General features: G+C 42.3%; 1 protein-coding gene across 1 annotated transcript; it reads left to right on the top strand.

Annotated features, from left to right (window-relative positions):
- The first annotated feature begins 2,628 nt into the window (after positions 1-2,628).
- Positions 2,629-23,958, top strand: SELL (selectin L). Its single transcript, XM_030303505.1, is given in 10 exon segments — positions 2,629-2,768; positions 3,626-3,707; positions 5,912-6,298; positions 7,230-7,337; positions 11,371-11,556; positions 12,746-12,898; positions 12,901-12,930; positions 14,499-14,627; positions 18,562-18,580; positions 23,136-23,958. Coding segments are annotated over 10 exon segments (1,128 nt in total). The 5' UTR covers positions 2,629-2,753; the 3' UTR covers positions 23,155-23,958.
- Positions 23,959-24,068: the final 110 nt, after the last annotated feature.

Below are 24,068 nucleotides of genomic sequence, written 5' to 3'. Positions count from 1 at the left end.
TCTGACTTGTATTCTCTCGTGCTGGGTACCTTCTTTCCCTCGGCTACCCTCCCTCACCATCCATGCATTCTCAGGCCTCCCTGCCCTATGTCCCAGGAGGCTGGTTCCCGCAGACTGCATCACTGGTGGGCTGGTGCCTGATTGGTTTGACTAATAAGAGGCCCTACAGGAGATCAAAGAGAAAGAGGAGAGAGTGGTCAGCGTATGTCTTACTCAGACTTTCCCTGCTTGGGTATTCTCTCTAGAAGCAGTTGCAACTCTCTTCCACTACAGCTCCTGATGGGCAGCCTTTCCTGTAGGGTTGCAATTCTCATTGGGTTCTGATAACACTGTCTCCTCCCTTGAATCTTCAGTCCCAGGGATACAGCCGCTTCCTGCCACTTCCAGTCCCTGGATGCCTCATTTTCTCTTGTTTATTTTCTTAGTCTTGCCCAGCCTACGTAAGTGGTCTCTCTACTAAAGGCTCTTCAGCAGGTGAAGGCTTCACTCACCAGGGGCGAATTCTGTTTCTGGCTGGGACCCTGAATGATATGCATTTTAACTGAATCACTTAAATTGTTCTGTTGAAAACAGACCATAAGAGGAAAAGGGTAGAAACATGGAGTCTTGATGTGGGGGGCTTTTGCAATAATATAGATGAGAGATGATGGTGGTCTCAATGAATCATAGAATGGAAGCGATTGAATATTTTGATGGTAAAGCCAATAAAATTTGCTAACATATTGGATGTGATTGGTCAGAAGAAGAGGGAGAGCTCAGTTAACTCCAAAGCCTTTGGCTAAAGTAACCGGAAGAATGGATTTATAACTTGGAGAGATGGCAAGAGGCTTGGGAAGAGGAATTCAGAAGTTCGGTTTGGCACATGTAAAATTTGACAGGCTTTTTCAACAACTAAAAGGAGATATCCAGTGGGCATTGGGCTGGGAACAGTCCTGGCTGGAAATACAAATTTGGGACTCATCACCATTTAGATGGCTCTTCAAAGTTAAGAGGCTGGCTTGGATCACCACATCAGTGAAGGGAGAAAAGAAGAAAACAGCAGTGAGCTGGAGCACTGCTAAGGCGTGGAAAATGGAGAGATGAGGGCATATCAACAAACGAAACAGAGAAGGAACAGTCCATGAAGTAGGAGGAAAACCAGGGGCTGACTGGTGAAATAAGATGAGAGCAGAGGGTCGGTTGTGCTGGCTTTAGTGAAGGGGAGGACCTTGGTGGGAGCAGTCTCAGGGAAGCGCTGTGATTGAAGATCTGATTGGGCAAGGGTCAAGGGAGAATTGAAGAAGACTTAGAAACACAAGTCTAGACGTTCCTTCGGGCATAACAGTAGGCATATTGGCACTTCACAAGGCTCCTTGGCTCCAGTTTTGTCCCCACTTCAGCTTGTCTTCCAAGCTCCTGGCAGACGATGTGCAGCCTAATAATCAAGAGCATGAGCATCAGAACCAACTGGCTTGGGGTCCAAACCCCAGCTGTGTCTCTTACTAGCTTTGGGACTAAGCCCAACTTTCTTAAGCTCTCTGAGACTCTTTTAAAATGGGGGCGACGACAGTGCCTGCTGGTGAATAGTGGTACTTAACCTTCCTAAAGGTTAAATAAGGTGATACATATGGAGGGTTGAGCTCTATGGCTACTGCCGTTGTTACTGATGTCTTTTAAAAAATACAAATCTGATTATGTCATAACTCTTACTTTCCATTGCCCTCCATAATATAGGTCCTAGTTTCATATGAAGTCTAGTTCCTTCACATGTGACACAAAAGAAACACAAAAGTACTCTAGGGCCCCAAACTCCTTAGGGTGAAAAGGTGGAGCTGCTTTGCTCTCTTTAGAGCTTAACTTTAGGAGGTGCCATTAATGAGGACTTCCACTAGGGGGCGAGCAAGGAAAGAGGGAGAAGGAACTAGACGTCAACCTGTCAGGTGAGCAGAAGTTGAACAGACATCGTAAAAGGGAAGAAAAAATAAGAAAAAAAAAAAAAAAACAGAGAGGGAGGCAAACCATAAGAGACTCTTAAGTACAGAGAACAAACTGAGGGTTGCTGGAAGGGAGGTGGATGGGGGATGGGCTAAATGGGTGATGGGCATTAAGGATGAGCACTGGGTGTCATAATTTAGAGGTGAATCACTGGGTTCTTCTACTCCTGAAGCCAAGACTACACTGTATGCTAACTAACTTGAATTTGAACTTGAACAAATTTGGTCCGAAATGCTGTTTTAATTGCGTGATGTTTTCAATTATCTGGGGCCCTTTACATGGACGGCCAAGAGTTAAGTGCAATATTATTCAAAAAGAGAAGAGAGAGAGATGGGGGGGTGGGGAGGAGAGAAAGGAGGAGGAGGAGGGAAGGAGGGAGGGAGGAAAGGAAGATAAAAGGGAAGGATGGAGGGAGGGAAAAAGGGAAAGAAGGAAAGAAGGAAGGAAGGAAGGGAGAGGGGATGGAAGAAAAAAATGGTAGGAGGGAAGGAGAAGAGAATCTATCAACAATGGTCAGCAGCTCTACTTTTCTCAGGGTATGAGAGAGGCCAGACTAGGAAAGGGGTGGGGAAAGAGGAGTGAGAAGAGATGGGGGAAGGTAAGGGGAAGGGGAGGAGGAGGATGTGAGACTGAGTCAGGGAAATGAAAGAAAGCAAGCCTTTTTGGTGGCACTCCACGCAGCCTCCTGAAGCACAGCTCGCCCAGCCCAGCCGTGGGCAAGGACCCAGACGCCCTGGTGCTGAGTTGAGAGGCTGGAGTCTGGAAGAACTAAAGAAGGGATGAGCAAAGCCAAGGTGAGCTTTTCAGCCTCAGAGATTTCCAGATGCTCAGAGAGAAACCCTTGGGACTGCAGGGGCAGAGTTCATTTTTGGTTCTCACAAAGCCAAGAATTAAAAATCCTGAGTTAAAGAGTGCTCCCAGAATTTTTCTTCTCAGATGTGCTGATTTCTCCTCATTGACTCGTTTCTGGTGAGAGTCTTGAGGAAGTACTCTCTTGTTGAAATGAGCACTTTTGCAGCTAAACACTGGGGCTACCTGAGAAGTGATATAGTTCAGAAGATACAGTTTTAAGGTGTGCAGAACGTTTGTGGTTTGGGTTGTGCAAAATGTATTTCTTTTTTACTTGAAAGAAAATGAATTGCTTTTCTTTATCGGTGTCTGGCTATCTAATTCTTTTAAGTATTCGAAGCAGTGAATCATTATAATCCAGTGTAAGATTTTAACATTTAAATCTCAAACATCAATAGTTCATGAAGCATCCAAAACACTTTAAAAAATATACATACGCAATATCAAATAGTTTCATCTAATAGCTCAGCAGAAGGGAAGTAGAAAAATTACTTAAATGTAGAAAAAAAATCAGAGTTGTAACAATCAGCAACCTGAGGCTAAAACATGAAAAGAAGAAAGGAAGAAAGAAGAAGAAGAAAGAAGAAAGAAAAAAAAGAAAGAAAGAAAGAAGAACTCTGAGTCAGTTTTGAAGCAAATTTAATGCTACCTTTTCATGCTCATCTAAGAAACCTCTTACTTCAGGCAAGGTTAGTAAGAATATGTATTTTATTTTGAACTTTAAGAGAGTCGTAGCCATCTCCTCAAGGTGCTATAAACTTGGGAGTTAAGAATATAAATCTAACTATAATTTTCTTTGCAGGTATTTCCATGGAAATGTCAGAGAGCTCAGAGGGACTCATGGAATGTCTTCAGGTTGTGGGTCTGGACAGTGCTCTGTTGTGGTACGTTACGGTATTGATATATTGCTAAGCCCTTTTTCACTCACGTTATTTTTCTTAAATATCCACTGGGAGCACACAGTCACAGGGAAGATGATTAGGTAGATAGCTGTTAATTCTATCCTTCTGTGAACATCTTTTCCTTCCTGTCACCTTTAGTGACAGCCCAGAAACCTAAACCTGCCACACCCTTGTTGTAGGGTCCAAATCCTAATAATACCACTGAAGTCTTAATTATGAAGAAATAAAGTCAATTAAGAAATATCTGATGGCACATTTGCAATCTGTACCAAATATTTATTTTTGTAATTTTTTTCTTACATTTATTTATTTTTGAGAGACAGGGAGAGACAGAGCGTGAACAGGGGAGGGGCAGAGAGAGAGAGAGACACAGAATCTGAAGCAGGCTCCAGGCTCTGAGCTGTCAGCACAGAGCCCGACGCGGGGCTTGAACCCACGAACCGTGAGATCATGACCTGAGCCGAACGAAGTTGGACGCCTAACCGACTGAGCCACCCAGGCGCCCCAATCTGTGCCAAATATTTAGCACGGTACTTCCTATTTTTATCAGTAGTTTAGTGTACATCAGTGTCATTTCTACAACTAAAGGGTGAGCTCCTTAAGGTCAGGCGCCCCCCCCACCTCTTTTTTTTATTCTTCTCCCATTGGTGTGACAAGTTTTATGTCTGATTCTTGAAGACTCTCCAGCAATTGTTTTGAGCTTTCCCATTCCTAAGTAAGCTAATGTCTTCTTACCCCCTAGCTTGGATTTTCAGCTCTGGCCAAACAAATGTGCTTTCCTCTGTCCCTCACACATTCTTTACACCATGTCTGCCTCATGTCACCTGCAAAGCTAGTGCTCATTTCATTCAACAAACATTTTCTGAGTCCCTGCAACGTAGCAGGCACTGTTCTAGCACTGAGGAGACCCCCCGAACAAAACGATTTCTGCTCCTGCGAACATATATTCTGGTAGAATGCTCCTTCAAAACTCCACTCCAAATGTTTATTTTATTACACTATTTACTCATTAATCATATCTGGGTTTTTTTTTTCAGTTCTCTATTCATTTCTGATATGTTTAATTTGATCAAGATTAATTATGTTTTCTTTGCATCTGCTCAGGAGGAATCCTTAGGAGACTGTAAAAATTGGATCCATGTTCTCTTTGATATTTCTCTATGGTTTTTGCCCTACACAGTGGAAACGCAGGAGATGTTTATGGCTGTGAAAATATTTACCGTAACGGTAGAACAGTGTTTCGCATAGATCATACCGTGCTTAGAATGGCATATGCTAACACGAAGTCATTGTGTGTTTCTGGGGTTTTTTTGGTTTTTGGTTTTTGGTTTCTTCTTTTTTTTTTTTAAGTAGGCTCCCCACCCAGTGTGGAGCGCAGTTCAGGGCTTGAACTCATGACCCTGAGATTAAGACTTGAGCTGAGATCAAGAATCGGATGCTTAACTGACTGAGCCACCCAGGCGCCTCTTGGTTTTGTTTCTTTAAAGTCCTCAGATTCGAAGCACCCATATGGTCACTAGACACGCTGGGTATCTTTGTGCACAGAACACGATCTAAATCAATTTCATAATCCTGCATCATTTGGTTTTGTAAATTATTCTTTTTTAAAAAAACCAAAAAACATAGTTACATATATAAGGCTTGGGCTATGTATTAAGGCTTTCCCAGAAGCAGCTCTTCCTGTGGTAAAAGATTATCTTTTTGAGATGAAGAGATAACTAAAAGTATGTTGTTATTCCTGTCCTTATTTTCTTCTCTAGTAGAAACATAAATATTGGCTTCTAAGAAATTATCCCAGGATAAAAAAGTAGATAGTAAATCTTCTGCATATAATTAATAGAAATAGAAAAGGAAAGAAGAATTTCTAAAATACATTGGTTGAATTTCACTTGGAAGAATTTTGAGAAAAAAATTATGAAAATAAATCTAGGAAGCCACCAGATTTATCTAAAACAGAGCGATGCACAAAAAGTATTGAATGTTACCATGAAAAGTAAATAGAAACCAAAGGTCTAGGTTCTACCTCAAATCTGCAAATGACCGATTCTATGACCCTGAGAAGGTAACCCATATACCCTTGAGGTCTCGGTTTCTTCACGTCTAAGTGGCGGGCCCAGCGTGGATTCGTTCTAGATTCTTTCCAGCCATGACTGTGAGCCCGCATAGTTCGCATTGATGTCTTTCAGATTTCCTTGCACATCACGGGACCGACTGCTGGACTTACCACTATTCTGAAACACCCATGAACTGGGCAAGGGCTAGAAAGTTCTGCCAAGAAAATTACACAGATTTAGTTGCCATCCAGAACAAGGGGGAGATTGAATACCTGGAGCAGACACTTCCCTTCAGCCGCTATTACTACTGGATAGGAATCCGGAAGGTAGGGGGAACATGGACTTGGGTGGGAACCAACAAGTCTCTTACCAAAGAAGCGGAGAACTGGGGACGTGGAGAGCCGAACAACAGGAAGTCCAAAGAAGACTGTGTGGAGATTTACATCAAGAGGGCCAAAGACGCGGGAAAATGGAATGATGATTCCTGCCACAAGCAGAAGAGAGCCCTCTGTTACACAGGTGGGCGGCGGCCAGAGTGGGGAGAGTGGTGGCGTGGATCCCAGGGGTCGTGGGGGGGTTAGGGAAGAAAGCAGTTTCTGGTACCTTTGGACGTAAACCCAGTTCTCGAAAAAAACAAAAATAAAAATAGAATAAAAGCATGTCACTCCTGTGCACGTTTGGTGTGGGAGGCTGGGTCCAACGCCCAGAAGTGACATCTTTAAATCAATCTGCATCAATATGACAAATGCATGTGAGAAGTGAGGCAGGGGAAGCGGATACAGAGATGTGGGTCTGGCCAAGAGCTCAGGCTCACACGCCCCCTCATTTCCTCCCTGCTTATGGTGGGGGGCTTTATGCTCATGTTTTGTGCTTGGCCTCATCTCCCATAATTCTATATAATGAAATACTGCCATGTTTTGTTATCTGTGGAGGATGAAAATTTGTTTTCGGTTCCCAAACGGTATTTTTCCAAGTCATATTTCATCAGTGAAACATAGTTAATTTGATCTCTTGTACATGGGGCTCTCTACTGACCTAACAAGTTCGAACTTCTTAATCTTTCTATAGTACTTTCTAAAAAGAGAGGGATTGTCAAATATACTGCAGAAATGGTTGGGGATAGGCCATCACTTAATGTACTTATGACATTTAAAACAGAATAATTCCAAGAGTTCAAAGTACATCAGTGAGTTTCCCCAGAATGTTAGAGAATGTTGGTGTCGGTAAATTCATTCTATGTATATGTATGTGGCTATATGGCCAGTATATGACATAAATAGAAAAATCCTGACCTATCTTTTGGTGCAAAAATGCTATGAATGTACAAATAAACCTTTCCTGCTTATTAAAGTAGTCTCAGCCAAAAGAGTTATCTGTATCCAAAGAAATGACTCTGAGTACTAAGAAGTAATCATGTTCAAATCATTTATTTCATCCCCCACCTTTAAAGCTTCTTGTCAGCCTTCATCATGCAGCAACCATGGAGAATGTGTGGAAACCATCAATAATTATACCTGCAACTGTGATGTTGGGTACTACGGGCCCCAGTGTCAATTTGGTAAGCCCCTTTTCTGTCTTTGTTTCTTTCTGTGTAAACTTACAGGGGTTACTGTAGCCTATAGAAGTCTATAGGGACAAAACAATACTAGCCATTCTGAGAAATGAGAAGTTTTTATCAGAAGGATAAGCTTGCACAATGTTGTTGCCTTTCCTGAAAGATTTCATAAGTCAGCATGAAGTTTCAATTCACTTCTTAGCAAGTCTTTTTTCAGTGCCACAGACAATACAGAGTTGGGAAAAAAGCTTTAAGGATGATGATAATGAATCAAGCATGATAGATTCCTGTTCTTAGGGAACCCAAATCCAGCAAATTGGTTGGACTCATTAGAACCCGGAAGTCTGAAAGAAACATTGCCATTTATTGTTGGGAGGGTAAGTTACCCATTAGGTAATCTAGCTTTTGTATGTAAGTCTCAAAGTCATGACAGGGCATGGCTGAAAAGAAAAGTCCACGGGCTGCCTGGGTGGCTCAGTCGGTTGAGTATCCGACTTAAGCTCGGGTCATGATCTCACGGTTCATGGGTTTGAGCCCCGCATCGGGCTCTGTGCTGACAGCTCGGAGCCTGCTTTGGATTCTGTCTCCCTCTCTCTCTGCCCCTCCCCTGCTCATGCTCTGTCTCTCTCTCTCAAAAATAAAATAAACATTAAAAAAAAAGAAAGAAAAAAGAGAAGTTCACATAATGATACACAATATAGGTCAGAGACATATAGTAATAAATCCAACACGTTTGTTTGGGCTGTATATTTTGGGGGATACAATGACAAATCTATTATAGATTCTGTCCATGAAGGATTTGCAATTAGCTAGTGGAAATTATATATGCTTATAATTTATTTTGATGGAAAGCAAGGTATAAGCTGGAAAATTAACTGCCTAATGAAAGAATATGGCCTTTATTGGATAATGGGAACCCACTTAGTATCTTGACACCTGCATTTGGGACAATTTTCCTAGAAGCAATGCATAATACAGATTGGAGAACCAAAAAAAAGAAGATGGAGGGGCACCTGGGTGGCTCAGTCGGTGAAGCGTCTGACTTCGACTCAGGTCATGATCTCATGGTTTGTGAGCTCGAGCCCCGGGTTGGGCTCTGTACTGACAGCTCAGAGTCTGGAGCCTGCTTCGGATTCCGTGTCTCCTTCTCTCTCTGCCCCTCCCCCATTGTGCTCTGTCTCTCTCTGTCTCTCAAAAATAAATAAATGTAAGAAAAAATTCAAAAGAAAGAATATGGAGAGAATCAGTAGGAGTCTATTGAAATCATTCAGCGTCACGGTGGTAGAAACAGAAAGGAAAGAGTACGTAGACTCAAAGTCAAGGAGTCTTTGACCCAGTCAGCTCACTACTGAAAGAAGCATCAAATCATTTCGTTGTTATTGGTTGAGTTTCAAAACTATGGTTGAAGTATCTGGTGCACAGGATAGAAATTAGAAGAAGAGAAAAGCAATGTTTGTAAAGAATAAAGAATTAAAGCCAAAATAAATTTAAGTGTCAACCAACTGGTGACAGTCTAACTCATTTCACTTAATTCCTACCCAGTACTTTCCTTCACACCACTCCTGAAGTTTCTTTTTTATTATTTCTTTATTGATACTTAATATTTAGTATTTTTATTTTATTTTATTTATTTTAGAAGAAGAGTGCACATAAGTCCCCCACTCATGTGCACTCTTTTTCTAAAATAAAATAAAATAAAGGCAAAGAGTAAGGGAGGTAGGGCAAAATAAAGGGCAAAGAGTAGGAGAGGGAGAGAGAAACAGAGACAGAGACAGAGACAGAGACAGAGACAGAGAGAGAATCCCAAGTAGGCTCCACACTCAGTGCAGAGCCCGATGTTTGGCTTGATCCTATGACCCTGGGATCATGACTTGAGCTGAAATCAAGAGTCAGACATTCAATCAACTGAGCCACCCAGGCGCCCCTGATCTTTAACTTTTTAATTCTTATAACATTGGCATGCCCATTTCACTCCTTTTTGAACATTTTACTCTTTTTTCTGTCTTAGCTTTCATCCTCTCACTCTTTTCTGGTCTTCTTTCTACCTATAATCATTTCTCCTTGGGTTTCTTCATAGGTTTCTTACCAACTTCTGTGGACTCACAGATTCATGTGAGCTTTGGACTGACAAATCCATTTCCAGCCCCGAACTCCAAATATGCTAAGCGTATCTTTTGGGGTGCCCAAAGGACTGTAAAATCAATCATCCCAGCCAGCTTTCTTTTTTTGTATTTCTTATCTCAGTATGAGGCACCACCATTTATATGGGTGCTCTGGTATGAAATTCTTACACCTCCCCTTACTTTTATGCAAAGTAACACACTATTCATTTTAACAACTTACTGTTTCTCTCATTTGCTTCCCATTTGTCAATTCTGCTACTACTGCCCTCATTCCTTCTAGACTATTGGATTCATTTCTTAGGCGAGTTCCACAGCTTTAAATTAGCTCCCCTTAAATATACTATTCATGCTACAGGCAGGCTGATCAATGAAAAACAATCAAACAAATACCACACGTATATCCAGCCTTCAATTTCTACCTATCATTTGTCCTATAGGATGAAATAGAAACTCCTCAAGGCATAGAGAAATGCTTGATATACAGTAGGAACTCATTAAACCAAAGAGAAAAGATAAAAGCATTTTTTCTTAGCTTCTACCTTTCTTTCTAATCTCATCTCACATATTCCCTTCCTCCTCCTTCCTCTGTGTAACAACAAAGTGCTTGTAGTTCTCCACCCTTTTCATATGTGCTTTGTATTTCATTGACTTGCTCGTGGCTTTCTCTCTCATTTTGCACATGGCTAACAGACCTGTTCATCTTTAAGACATAGTTCAGGGATTGATATTTTTTTTTCCAGAAAGCTTTCTTTGGACCCTATGATAGGCTAAGTACCCCTGTTCCATGTTCCAGTAGGTCCGCATATTTCTTTCTTGTTTATCCCGCATTTGTTGAAGTCATCTATTTGCTTGTCTGTATCCCCTGGTAGACGAGCAGCAGCTTGAGGTCAGTAAGTATTGTTTACGATTTAATATGTCAGATTGAGACTATGCCTGAAGTATATAAAGCACTTGCTTGTAGTCATGAATAGAATCGGAGAACATAATTTAATTTGGACTTGTACTGTATATGGAAAATATAAAAATTCTTCCAGTTCCTAAAGTCCTTTCTTCATTGAAATCTCAAAAGCAAGGTCACCACAATGGCTCAAATTGGATAAAGAATAGGACACAAGAGTTGAAATATTTGCTCAAATGGCATAGTGGGGCCTAAAAATGTGAAGACTCATTTCCAAGGCTCAATTCAATCTCCTATGCCACCAGTCAGAGCAGGGAAATAGATACAGTTTCTGGAGAGGGCTGTCAAAATCAGAAGAACTGAAGGTCTGGAGCCGAGCTGGAGAGGGTAAAACAGGATCAAGGCCAAGATGCTTCCTAAAGCTTCCCCACACTTTTCCCACACCTCCTGCTCCCAGCACTCTACTCTACCTAGGAGTTCTGATGTCACAATTATTTCCAAATCGAGCTGGTCATTCCCACTTAAACCTATCTAGGTTTAATAAGTCTCTCCTCAGGAGCACTTGAGTGGCTCAGTCAGTTAAGCATCTGACTCTTGGTTTCAGCTCAGGTTATGATCTCACTGTTCATGAGATCGAGCCCCACGATTCTCTCTCTTCTCTCTCTCTCTCTGCTCCTCCCCTGTTCTCATTCTCAAAATAAATAAACACAAACAATTATCTTCTCAGATAATGCCAACAGCAAGAAGAAGACCAGCTGATGTTTAATTAGGACTTCCTATGAGCCAAGTTCACTTCTACGTCCTTGACTTACATTAGATCATTTATTCTCCACACCAACTCTAGGAAGTTATTACAATTACCATGACTCCTCTTTCATAGATGAAGAGACTGAAGCTGGAAGGATTAGTTCACTTTGTGCAAAGGCATTTGGTGACCAAGTGCCAAAGCTAGGATTCAAACCCAGACACCAGGTGCTCTCCACACTAGCCAGTACTGTTTTTTTTCTTACTGCAGTGGTTCAGTGTGAGCCTCTGGAGGCCCCTGATCTGGGTACCATGGACTGTAGTCACCCTGTGGGAACCTTCAGCTTCAGCTCTCAGTGTACCTTCAACTGCTCTAAGGGCACAGACCTCATTGGGGTTGAGGAAACCACTTGTGGACCTTTTGGAAACTGGTCATCTCTAGAACCAGCCTGTCAAAGTAAGTAAGTCTTCAGACTAGAGGCTCTGTCATGGCCGACTTGGGTTAACTGAGAAAATGCAGCAGAGACTTGTAAGGAGTCTCTGTCCTTTTGGGAACATAATTTAATCTAACTTAGATCATACTATGATGCTTTTGAAAGGGATTATTGTTACTCAAATCAAAAAGAAAAACCACAAATAAAAAACAACAACCAAATACCTCTGAAACCATCTCGTGATACATACATAATTTTCAGTAATATGCGGCGTGATTATAGTGTACTTTTTACTTTAGTTTTCTCATCGTCATGGCACACATAGTCCAGATGAAACTCAGTTAAATGTTGATTGTTCTCTCCCCTCAGTAACACCTATTTTATGTGGTGTCTTACCTAACACCAACCGATTTCCTTCTCAGGGTGTAGAATTTTTTTGATTGTTTTATTTGGTTTATTCTTGAAATCATTTTTTACTTTTCATCTTCTATAAACTCTCAGGGGAATAACAACTGCTGTGAAAAACAAAAACACAGTCTCTTGATCTTTTTTTTTCATTTGAAATATGGTGGGTTTTTTCTTGTTAGCTGTTAAAAAGACTATCCCTGTACAGGAGAAAACTGGTGGCATCTGAGCTTGTGAAATTCTGGTTACGTTTTCTACATTCATGCATCTGACGCACTAATTTTAAGTGGTTTAATTCTAAAAAAAGACTATCAAAGTCATACTGAAATCATTGAATTAAATTGTCAAACCTGCTGAATTTTACAAGAGTTGAGTGAGTTGCTTCAGAGAATTGGGGTGTTTTTCAACACTGCTTGCTTTAGATCAAGTGAAAGGGTGGGAATTCTCTACATTCACTGAGGATACTCCATGAGCACTCTTGAGGCCAAGGCCATGTAGTACTTCCAGGAGGTGTTGGAGAGCTACCAGGACTGGAGCAGCAACGTGGAGCAGTCAACTCTCCCCTCCTTTCCCACACCCCCCCACCCGCAAGGGTTTTCAGTGCTCCTGGCTTCACCTCTGATATACAATCTCCATCATTCTCAAGAGTATAAAATCTGGAACATTATCAGAACTAATTTTTAGAATTTAGAAATGCCTAGGTTCAATTGGGTGGTTCCACAGTTGAGTGGAGCAGCTTTGGCTAAAAACCTTTGGTGAAAAGAGGGCCTCTACTCAGAAATATTGCTTTTTTCTTTTTCATGGAAGGGATTTCCTGTAAGCCTCTAATGGCACCCGATCTGGGAACCATGGACTGTAGTCACCCCCTGGCCAACTTCAGCTTTACGTCCACATGTACCTTCAACTGCTTGGAAGGAACTGAGTTAATCGGGGAAGAGAAAAATTATTTTGGACCATCGGGAATTGGTCAAGCCCTAGTCCAATATGCCAAAGTGAGTAAGCTTGCCCCGATGTGTTGACAACTTAAAGAAGGAGCTGCTGGATGGGAAGATGGTGGAGGGAAAGATAGATTAAACTTTAAAGTTTTCATTTTGCTACATGTATATGGCTTAAAAACAAATTGTTCACATTGATTTACTATAAAATCCTTGGCTCTTCTTGCCTCTTCCTTCGATGACTGTCATTTCTGTTTCAGCCAATTTTTAACTCATCATATCTCAACTCTTAACATCTAAATGCGCTGTCTCTGACTTACTTCTTTTATTTTCTGACTTCTTATGCATTCTTCCATTCCACTAAAATCTCACTTCTGTTAGTCCATTAAAACGTTTTCTACAAAAGTCCCCAGTGACCACCTAATTCCCCAAATAGTGTATACTTGCCAATTATTACTAAGCCGATGCCTCCCTCATCTGTGTATGAGAAGGACTGTCTTCCTCATTCCATACACTCTCCACTTGACACAGTGCCTGTGCTAAATAAGTTGCTAAATAAACGCACATTAAATTAGCTTATGAAAGAATAGCTACTCATGTCTGCCCCTGAGATCATCTCTACCAGTGGAAAAGTTTTTAAGTGGTAGGATCAGTAGAAACTACCAGAGAAGCTGATCTCTGTATGTGCCAGGGCCAGGGAGTGTGGGGAGGCAACTGGGGAGGAGGCCATGGGATCTGTAGGGGGAGGATTGTGTATCAGGCTTATGGGACATTTCCTTTTAAGGCTGGGCCAGTGTCCATTTCCTCATCCTCATGGAGCCTGTAGACGCCCCTCTCTTTGGATCGTCTGGGAACTTGAGCCTTTTTCCTATGATATATTTGGGTGTGGGGGTGGAAGCACCTGAAAGGGTTTTTGTCGAAGTAACACAAAGAATGGGGGACACAACCCTATGCTAACGTGCAAATTAAGTTTCTTTAATTGGTGGTATCGGAAGATAGACTTTCGTATTGGTATTTTTCAATAAAAGTTACCAAACGTTCACTCTTACAAGAGGGTTCAGGTGGATCCATTTACTTATTTGTGAAGGAAGTGGGACTATGTAGTAGGACAACATCATTCGAAAGACAGTTCAGCGTAGGTCCTCAGCATGTAAACAGCAAGTACATATGTTGGCCCAACTGCTTCAAAGGGAAAGCATTAATAGGTTCCCTTGACTGTTATGTCACCTGGTTAAGATGACCGGCTGCTATTTTTCCTGAAGTCACATTCTATGTTTTAGGTCTTCTCTGTGCAGCAGAGTCCCAACTGTTGAACAAGACCATGGAGATAAATACGATGGTGACCCCTTACTCAGATTTTTAGGTACTTCTTCCAGGAGTTCTGTGAATCGCAAATCTAGGGATTAAGAATTTTATAGGCACTGGGCTAGAGAAACTTGTCCTGTCTTTGCCTCTGCTGCAGAGTCATCATGGTCCTTCCCATGCCAGTTTCCCCATCCATCAACTGGCATCAAATGGACTGTTACCGGGAGACATAAGGAGGAACAAAAGCTAAGGCCATGAGATGGCACGAAGGATATAATGCTGCGGCCTCATGCTATGTGCCTTACTGATCTCTCTTTCAGAAGTGGACCAGAGTTTCTCAATGATTAAAGAGGGTAACTATAACCCTCTCTTCATCCCGGTGGCAGTCATGGTTACTGCTTTTTCTGGGTTGGCATTTATCATTTGGCTGGCAAGAAGATTAAAGAAAGGTATGTGAGTTTGCCTTCATACGAAAATAATACGACTCAAAGTGGATAAAAATAGGGGTGCCTCAGTCGGGTTAAGCATCCAACTTTGGCTCAGGTCATGATCTCGCGGTTTGTGAGTTCCAGCCCTCCGTGGGGCTCTGTGCTGACAGCTCAGAGCCTGGAGTCTGCTTTTGATTCTGTGTCTCCCTCTCTCTCTCTCTGCCCCTCCCCTGCTCATGCTCTGTCTCTCTCTGTTTTTCTCAAAAATAAATAAACACTGAAAAATAATTAGAAACAAAAGCCAAAGTGGATAAAAGTATAGAAACCCACAGGAAATTAAGATTGCTAGATTGAACTGAAGCAGGATACCAAGTTCTGTGTTCTATAGACATCATTGCTGGGGATGTGGGAAACGGCCCCTACACCCTTGCATTAAAACAAGGTGGCTGATTTGTGCTTTTCATCTGACAAACCTTTTAAAAATGCCTACTGTCTTCAAGGCACCTCACTAGTGCACTAATAGACAAGTGAGACATTTTAATGGTTCTTTGCTCTTATTTAGCTCTGAAAAATGGATGCATAATTTCTGTCCCCTTAGGAGCCAGCATGCCTTTGATCTCAGTGCTACAGTTCCACTAGAAAATGAATCTAAGGTCCAATGAGGTTTTTAAGGCACTATTCTCCAAAACCTGAGCCATGTGCCTGTCTGGCTTCTGACATGTGGGAATTGCATGTCCCTGGTTTTCTCCCCAGTGTGTATTCAACTGAGGTCACAGCTCTAAATAAATGCACTGTGTATTCGTGCTTCCCTTCGCTCTGGCCTAGAGAAGAAAAGGGTATAAGAAGAGCTGTTTGAGAAGCTAATACCTGGAACAATACATGGGACGCCATCAGGGAGAAACAACCGTGTTACTCCCCTCACCTCCCTCCTGAGGATGTCTAAACCTTAGAGTGGGACTAGCTTCCTGGTTACAGATCCACAGTCTGTGGTAGGTCCTGGGTGTGCACTGCCACATTTGTCCAAATTCGCCTGGCAGAAACATTGAAGTCTATGAAATTCATGGACATTAAGCAGCTTTTAAGACATCCCTGCTTTAAGTTCAGAGGCCATCAGTGATCTCAAAACAACTGCTAACCAAATGCTCGGTGTTGCATTTCTCCGGAGTCAGTTGACTGACATTTTAATTTTACTTCCATCAATTAATTAGTATGGAGTCTCTTCAATGAACATGGTATATAAAGGCTGCCCCTCACCCATCCCCACTGCCAATTGTAGGAGTAGAATCTACCAATCCCTAATGGTCTTCTACTATCTTTGGAATCTTTCATTCCAAATTTAAGAATCGGGATACTAGGTTAGTTTTATAACCAACCCAGAAAGACCATGGAAGCGGTCACTGTTGATGTGCAAGGACTTCATTATTAGCAGTTTAAAATGTCTTTGCCCCTGTTGTTGGAAATTCTGCTAAGATTGGATCCCATCATTTTATAATATGAGACTAAGTACTTAAGTATTCCACTAAGGGAAGAATGAGATTTTTCTCCCACCATTGATTATCCTTTCCACTGAGACTTCAAAATCTGACCCCAGTCATCCCTTTTTCCCTCCTGCCTTGGGTGATGTGACAGAATTGAGGGGTAGAGAATGCAGTGCGCATTTATACGCTGGCCTCTGGGATAGGAGGCTGGTATCTAAATAACCTTTGAGGATTTGGGGCTGTGAGTCACCTTAATAAGGACGATATCCCCAAATTCCAAAGTCTCTTAATAAATTTTCATAGAGAGGGCACCTGGCTGGCTCCGTCAGTTAAGTTTCTGACTCTTGATTTCGGTTCACATCATGATCTCATGGTTTGTGGGATCGAGCTCTGCATCGGACTCTGTAATGGCAGCATGGAGCCTGCTTGGGATTCTCTCTCTCTCGCCTCTCTCTGCCTCCCCCACCTTCTGAAAATAAATGAAAACAAAACTTAAAGAAATGTTAGTAGAATCAAAAGAATAGAATGCATTCACTTGTATTTAACGGCAGGGTGTGGGGTGGGGGTTAGCTGGCTAAGGTGGTTCTATAAGCAGTGGTGAGAAAAGCAATGGGGTTGTTTTTAAATTTTTTACCTTGGAGTCATTTCTGTACAAGATCTCAAACTGATAACTTGAAAACTACATGCCCCTACTGTGGGAATAAGTGTGGGGCAAACAGGAAACAGATAACGGGCAGTTAGGCTAGGTACATTCATGCCAGCAAAGAGAACAGAAGCCCCAGAAAGAGCACTGACTTTGTAGGGAAAGCCAGGGTATCTTTAATGTAGCATTTCAATGGTCTTCATTTGTGGAACATCTTCTGATATTTCCGACTTCCAAGTGGCTCTGTCTTCCAAAGATTTTAGTTGTAAGTTAGTTCTTTGAAACATGAAGAATGTTTTTCCTATAGAAACAGTGTTAAGAGTGATGGGTAGGTTCCCTGGCTAACCCCTCAGAGCTTTTCTAACCATGTAGCTGACACATTTACAAGAAAAAAAAGTTAAGAACAGTAAGTCCACATGTATGTAGCAGTCATCAACTCTGAGAATTTCCTACGTGTTGCGTTTCAGGTTCAGTAAGCTGACAAAGGAGGACAGGTGAATATTTAGGACACAGTAGCTGAGGAAATGAGCAGAATCCTGACTCTTATCCTGTCCTCAGAACCTGTACTTTGGCCCCTGCCCTAGTTGTCTTGGTATCCAGATTTTAGCTCCTTTCTTCTGGAAGAGAAATAAATGCAGGCTCTAGAAATGTGTGCCCTCTGCATAGACTTATCTAGAAACACTCTGTTCCCCTAGATAATCATTCTCAGATGAGTCATCACCATTGGCTCTGTTAGAAAGAAAGAAAGAAAGAAAGAAAGAAAGAAAGAAAGAAAGAAATGACATAATGAATAATAAAACTGAAGCAGTGATTTAGGCCAAATCTCCCAAATCCTGTTATCAGCAGGGGCCAGAATCAGAGATCAGACTCCCATTCACACAGGCCTCCTAACACCACTGGTCTTTGAGGCTCTATTTTTTTTTTTTTCTCTTGGTTGGAAGAATTCCCCACCTGAACCAACAACCCACAGGGTTAGAACAGGGCACGAAACTGAACACATGCCCTTAGTTCCTTTTTCTTTGAAAAGAGCTCTCAGTAAGAACACTCTTGCTCATGTATTGGTATGTGTTTTGTTGTTCCTAAAAGGAAATATTAAGATAAACAAACAGCCTCTGAGGTTAATTCAGATTTCATTCTCCCGGCTCAAATGCATCCAGCCCGTGTCATCAGCAGGCTGGATTGGGAAGAAATGTTTTAAAATGGTAAATTCTAACATTTGAAGGTTTAAAAACAGTAATTGGGCACTGTCCACGTGCTAGGCCCTGGCCTAAATACTTTGAATACATTTTAGTTTATCAATCAATGAGAGGGGAGGTAATTACCATGCCCCTTTCACAGATGAAGGGACCGTGGCTTCAGAGGGTGAGTAGCTAATCAGAGGCACAATGCAGACAAGGTGGTGTGAGACGTAGGGACACATATTCTTACGATGCTACCAGCTAAGTCTGTTAGGGAGGAACCCGCAGGTGGGAGGAGATGGCAGGTGGGGAAGGGATAAACACGGGTATGGGGGTGTCGGAAATCTGACAGGCAGGCAAGTCAAGCTAGGCTGCTGTCTTTGTGATCAGCACCGAAGATGGAACAGAACCCTGAGAAGCATCTGTCCCAGTGGGTCTATTATGTCTGAGAATCTACCACTGTTTGAATTAGAACACTAAGCCAACATCTCAAATCCCCTTCTACACAGGCGGGGTCCACCCAACGAATGTATAATACATTTCAAAAGACAGTTTTGGGAGTGGGACTTGGCCTTCTCTCTTACTTACCAAGAAAAAAAAAAAAAGAGAATTGTCTACATATGCTGATGCTATTTTTCTGTTTCTTCTGTTTTTAGGTAAAAAGTCTCGGGAAAGGTAAGTTTCATCAGTGAGAAGTTTCCGCCTCTGTTGATCTTTTCTCTACCTTCCTTGAGATACTTCCTGTTAGAGCTAGATATCTTAACTCCTTAGTAACTATTTACATGGGGTCTCATTCAAATGAAATTTCCGTATAGAATGATAATCCACTAGCCTCCCTTAAAAGCTGTGTTTTTGAAGTCTGTGTGTGTGAGTCGTTTTGTTTTAGTGCCGGTGGTTTGGAATGAATGAATGAACAAGTAGAGCCCTCTTGAGAAAGGGCAGTTATGTGAAGGGAGCTCTTTCTGATTGTCCCTGAAAAATTTTTAGAGGACTGGAAACATTATGACATATCTCTTCTTGTCCCAGTTGAATGTAAGGGCAATACCAAATATAGTATTCAGGAAACATTCAATTGGTCAAGGATTTATTGAGATATTAACGAGTCCCAGGCCCTGAGAAGGTATCATTCTAGACCCCAGGCCTTCAGTGCCTAGTACAAGAAGGTAAATGACTACTGCTCTGATTAGCACTGACCTTCAGAAATGTGGAAGAGGTGGGGAACATTGATTCTACCTGCGGCTTCCCCAAAAAGGCAATTCTTTTAGCTTGGTCTTAAACCTCAGATTTTTTTCAGCTGGAGGAAGAGACCGAGAAGAGATGCAAACATGTGAAAATGCAATGGTCCGTCTGGCAGAAGTGCAGAGGGCAAAACATTTCTTCAGTTTCTCAGATGTTTAGAGACTTGGAGAAGGAGAGTATAAGTAAGAAGAATGATGGGGATGGGGCTTTGGGGGCACACTGAGCACCCAGTTAGAAAACTGAGCTCCTTTAAAATGCTGGAAGAAGCGAGATGGTCCCTGAGAAGGTTGGTTGCTTGTTCAGACAACCACGCTACCAACCACAAATTGTTGTGAAGAAGTTCTTACGAGTTCAGTGAGCTGTAGCTCTGAGTGCAAAAGAGAAACTGGGGAGACATAAGACAACATGAGCCAGATCATAGACTAATTTATAAGCCATTTGAAGGAGTATGGACTTAATCCTGAGGTCTTTGGGGTAAAGCAGGAGAATGTCAGGCTAACATTTGCATCTTATGAGGATCACTCTGCAGACAGGGGAGTAGGGGGAGCCTGGAGGCAAAGAATTGTTTTGGAGGCATTTAAAGTTATTAAGTTAAAGCTGATGGTGCCTATCTAGAGAAATGGCAGTGAGGTTGAGTTAGTTCATGCGGTAGAGGTGAAATCAACTGAATATGGTTATTAATTGGCTAAGCGAGAGAGAGAGAGAGAGAGAAGAATCAAAGAAGTCATCATGGTTCCGATCGGGGACTGGCAGATGGTTACTATTAATACAATACTCTTCACTGAAAAGGGAACACAAAAGAATGAGAGGTTTTGGAAGTGAAGGTCATGGGTTCAGTTGTGTCGGTGTTGAGCTTTAGGTGTCTGTGGCTCACCAGTTGACTGGTTCTATCTGTATCACAGGAGCCATCCAGGGGCCAGAGAGTGGATTTGGGGGTTCTCACGTCCCTTGAGGTTAGCTGCTATTTCGGGAGCAGGTACAGTCATCTGGGGAGAGTGAGGAGCAAGGAGCGGGAGAACAGAAGAGGACGTGGAGAGAGGGCAGGAACAGGGGTAGCATCTATATCAAACAGGTCAGTGAAAGACAAGGAGATGGGGAGGGGTTGCAGAGAGGCAGAAGGAAAATGAGGAGAGTCTGGGTCATGAATGCCAAGGAAAGAAGGAACAGAAGTGGTTTCGAGTGACTTTGGGAGAACCAGTGAGTTCCCACTGGATGTAACAAGGGTATCTGCAGAGTCTGTTGTCAGGGTCGAGGTCACGGAGGAACTCTCGTGGCCAAGTGTCGAGGAATCGGTGGAGATGAGGAAGTTGAGGCAGAAAATGTAAGCCATCTCTTTTTAAAAAGCTTGGCTAGGAGATGAGATCCTTAGGAAGGTAACTGGATGAAGAAATCGGGTCAGTGGATGTCCTTTTATTCTATTTTATTTTAGTGCCCTATCTTCCATTCGACAGTGTAGATGGGGTCCTAGACCCTTCTCTGGGCTGGGCTCCTTATCTCTGTGGGCAGGAAATCCACAAGATGTAAAGATTTCTTTCATGCTCACACCCAGTTAGTGAAAGTCTTTTTTTGGCACAATCCACCCCGAGCCGTTTTCTGGTCACAGGAACCACTTATTTTTTAATTGCCACTAGATGGAAGCAGATCAATTCAATTTTTTTAGAAAACCTTAGGGGACAGGAAGAGAGGCTGACAGGAAGAGTATTAGCATTAAGTGAATTACCACATTCGGCTAATTGCCGTATGAAGTTTAACGGCTCACTGATTTTGACAATGAATCAAACAGTAGTTTTTTATTAAATACTCTTGTGTTGGAACAATGCTAAGCTTGACTGAGACACCAAGAGGAGTAAGTCCATGACCCTGACCTCAGGGAGATTATCATCTAGTTGGGTGGCGAAGACAGAAAAATAAAAAAAATTATATATTTTCAGAAAACTACAAGGCAGAGTATAGTAATGACTGGCGAAACTCTGTGTTAAAGGACTTTGTCAATATAGAAGAAGCTTGGTGATCACAGAAGATCTTATAAAGGAGGTTGACCCTGGTGAAGAATGGATAGGGTTTGTGGGTATGGAGAGAAGCAGGGAGGACAGACTACAAGGAGATGATGGAAGCATGGTATGGCAGCAGGAATATGACAGCATGTTCAGGTGCCAGCAGCTAAAACTATCAAGAGCCAAGGGTGTACAGGACGTATAAACAGAAATTGGAAGGGAAGGCTGGCCCCATCGATATAGGTCTTCAAATGCGTCACTCGATAACTAGGGACTAAGCAAAGAAGTATTATTTGCCCAGATGTCTTGCAACACCTCTCATTTATTGATCAAGGTGACTTTAATTCATTGAATTATAAAATTTTTAGGTCTTGAAAGGATCTTCACGGACGTGATGTTCACTCTCTTTATAACGGAGCTAATGAATAACTTTCCTATGGGCCCTGAGAGAGTGACATAGCTAAAATAATTATAAACATTTATGAAACATTAACTCCATGTTTCACACCTCTCTGTGAGTTTTGCATGTTTGAAATCATTAATATCGCTGCCAGCTTGTAGGTGGGGGGAGGTGCTATTCATATCCTCATTTTACAGGTAAAGGAAGAGAGGCAAAGAGAAGTAAAATATCTAGCCTGGGGTCACTGAATAAATGACAAAGCTGAGATTTTTACCCATGTGGATCCAAAGATCCTGCTTTTAATCCTTACACTTCTAGAACTCAGGACTCTCGACTCCAATGATAAGAGTTCTAAGTCCCAGACACCTGCTTTCCGTAGTGATGTGATAATGATTTCACCCTGAAACCATGTGTAATGGCACCGAGGAAGGGTGGGATGGAAGAGGCAGAGTGTGTTTCTAGAACAAGCCAAAGGTAAAATGAAAACCATCACATTAAACACTGAAGCTCTTTTTTTGTTTTTTTGTTCGTTTGTTTGTTTTGTTTTTTGTTTTTAAGCTCTGCAGCCAACTCTCATAGTCTTTTGTGTTCATTCTTATTAGGTCTTGGCTGGTGAATGACCAACTCCTGGGGCATTTGTGGTTTCAATTCTTGCCGGGTTATTTTCACTCTTCTGCAAACTGGTTCTGTTTACCACCTCATTTGGTTTCTAGTGTCTAAATTCTGCCTGGGTAAAAGCTACACCCAAGATACACAGGAAGATACGATGCCAACCTCAGTGGAGGGTATATGTGAAATTTTGTTTTCAGAAACATTTTTATCTCTGTATTGGCAAAAGCACGTTTGCAGCTGCTGAACTGTGGTTTACCCTGGCAGTTCATCATGACAGCAGAGTCTCGGAATCTGCTTCTCCCTTTGAAAGGTGCTATTAAGACATGCCCTATTTGGTTCCCTTTCCCCTACCCCTAGCCCCCTCCCCTCCAAGGATGAGACAACTGTGCCACACACACACACACACACACACACACACACAGTGTCATTTGTGTCATGAAACTAGATTTGTCACTGTCTCCCTAAATCACATCCCTCCAGAATCAAGCATTTAGAATTACCACCACACCTTTCATGAGTTTTGATTTTTCTCAAATTTCTCTTTCCTTTGAGCATTGTCGTCTTCTACTGCTCATGACTTCCATCGTCCAAAATCTATCCCAAATGCCCTTCGTACTCATTTGATCTAAAGACAAAGCCTGTGCCCCCAGAAATGTCTCCAGGTGTGGCCCACGGACCAGCGGCAGGAGGAGCAGGGATGATGCAGAATCCGGGGCACCGCCCGGATCTACCGAATAGGAATCTGCCTTTTAACACCACCTCTGGGCGGCAAGCAGCTGCAAGTGTGACAGGTGTTGCTTTAGGGTTTTCTTCTTCTTCCTTTGCCTGAGTGAACGTCCTGTGCTCGTCCAACTCACCTGAGAGGCATTTTCTTCACTCCTCTTCCGACTTTTACACCGAATATCGCCCTTTACTACGAACGCTGTTAAATTTTGCAATGTTTAAGGTCCTGGTTTTAATTTACATTCTCTTGTTTTCCATTCAGCGTGGACGATCCGTATTAAAGCACCCTCTGTAAATGAAAATTCTCGGGATCCTAACGCGTCACTGGATCCCCCAAATCCCTCCCTGAAAAGTTATCGCGCGGTGGTGTCTCCTGCCCTGAAGATGAATGTGTCGCCCTCAGTGCACCTGGAAAGATCTCTGAGGAAACCGGCAGCAGTTTCTGCTCCCTTTGCGCCCCCTCCCCCACCCCCTTGTGGTTTATATAGCGCCCTCTGTTACTCTGTTTTTCGTGGAGAAACGAGATCACAGCAGGGGAGAAGATTGCTGGGGAATATAAAGATGCCCTATTTTGCTCTCTGTCTTGCACCTACAGGCTCGGTTTTGATGCAAATCACATTTTATCTCCAGTCTCCTGTAGGGGTCCATCTGTAGACATAAGTTCATCAAATTGATGTTGTCCTCGCTTTCCAACGGCAGCAAAGTAGTGGGGTTCTGCCCGGAACAGAAAAGGTCCTGCCACGTGCACGGTAGCCTCACCTCCTCTGTAAATGGAGGCCATCCTCTTTAACTGCCTCCGGCCTCCCCCACCTTCTTCGGCCATCCCCTCTTCCCAGTTGACTGGTTTCCACACATAGCATCTCATGGGCACCAAACGAAAAGAGAGAGGAGAGAGACAGCGAGACTGCACTGGTTTTTTGGGTTTTTTGGCTTTTGGTTTTACTCATTTTATTAGATCCACCGAAACATCTTATACTCGGTGCCTTTTAAAAAATGACCACTATATTTTTATTAAAGAAACATCCCCAGAAACATCACCAGAAAGACTAGTCTTTCATACTAGTCTTGTCACAGCTAGTCCAAACCTGTGGCCTCCTGCTGCAAGATTAGTCTAGGTTTTGTGCTTAAATAGTCTTTTTTTTTTTTTTTAAACATACAGTTTTGTACTTAGTCTCTCTAAAGAAAATGTTACCAC

Source organism: Lynx canadensis, chromosome F1 (genome assembly GCF_007474595.2).
Source record: "Lynx canadensis isolate LIC74 chromosome F1, mLynCan4.pri.v2, whole genome shotgun sequence".
NCBI lineage: Eukaryota > Metazoa > Chordata > Mammalia > Carnivora > Felidae > Lynx > Lynx canadensis.
This window is presented reverse-complemented; position numbering and strand designations above follow the sequence as displayed.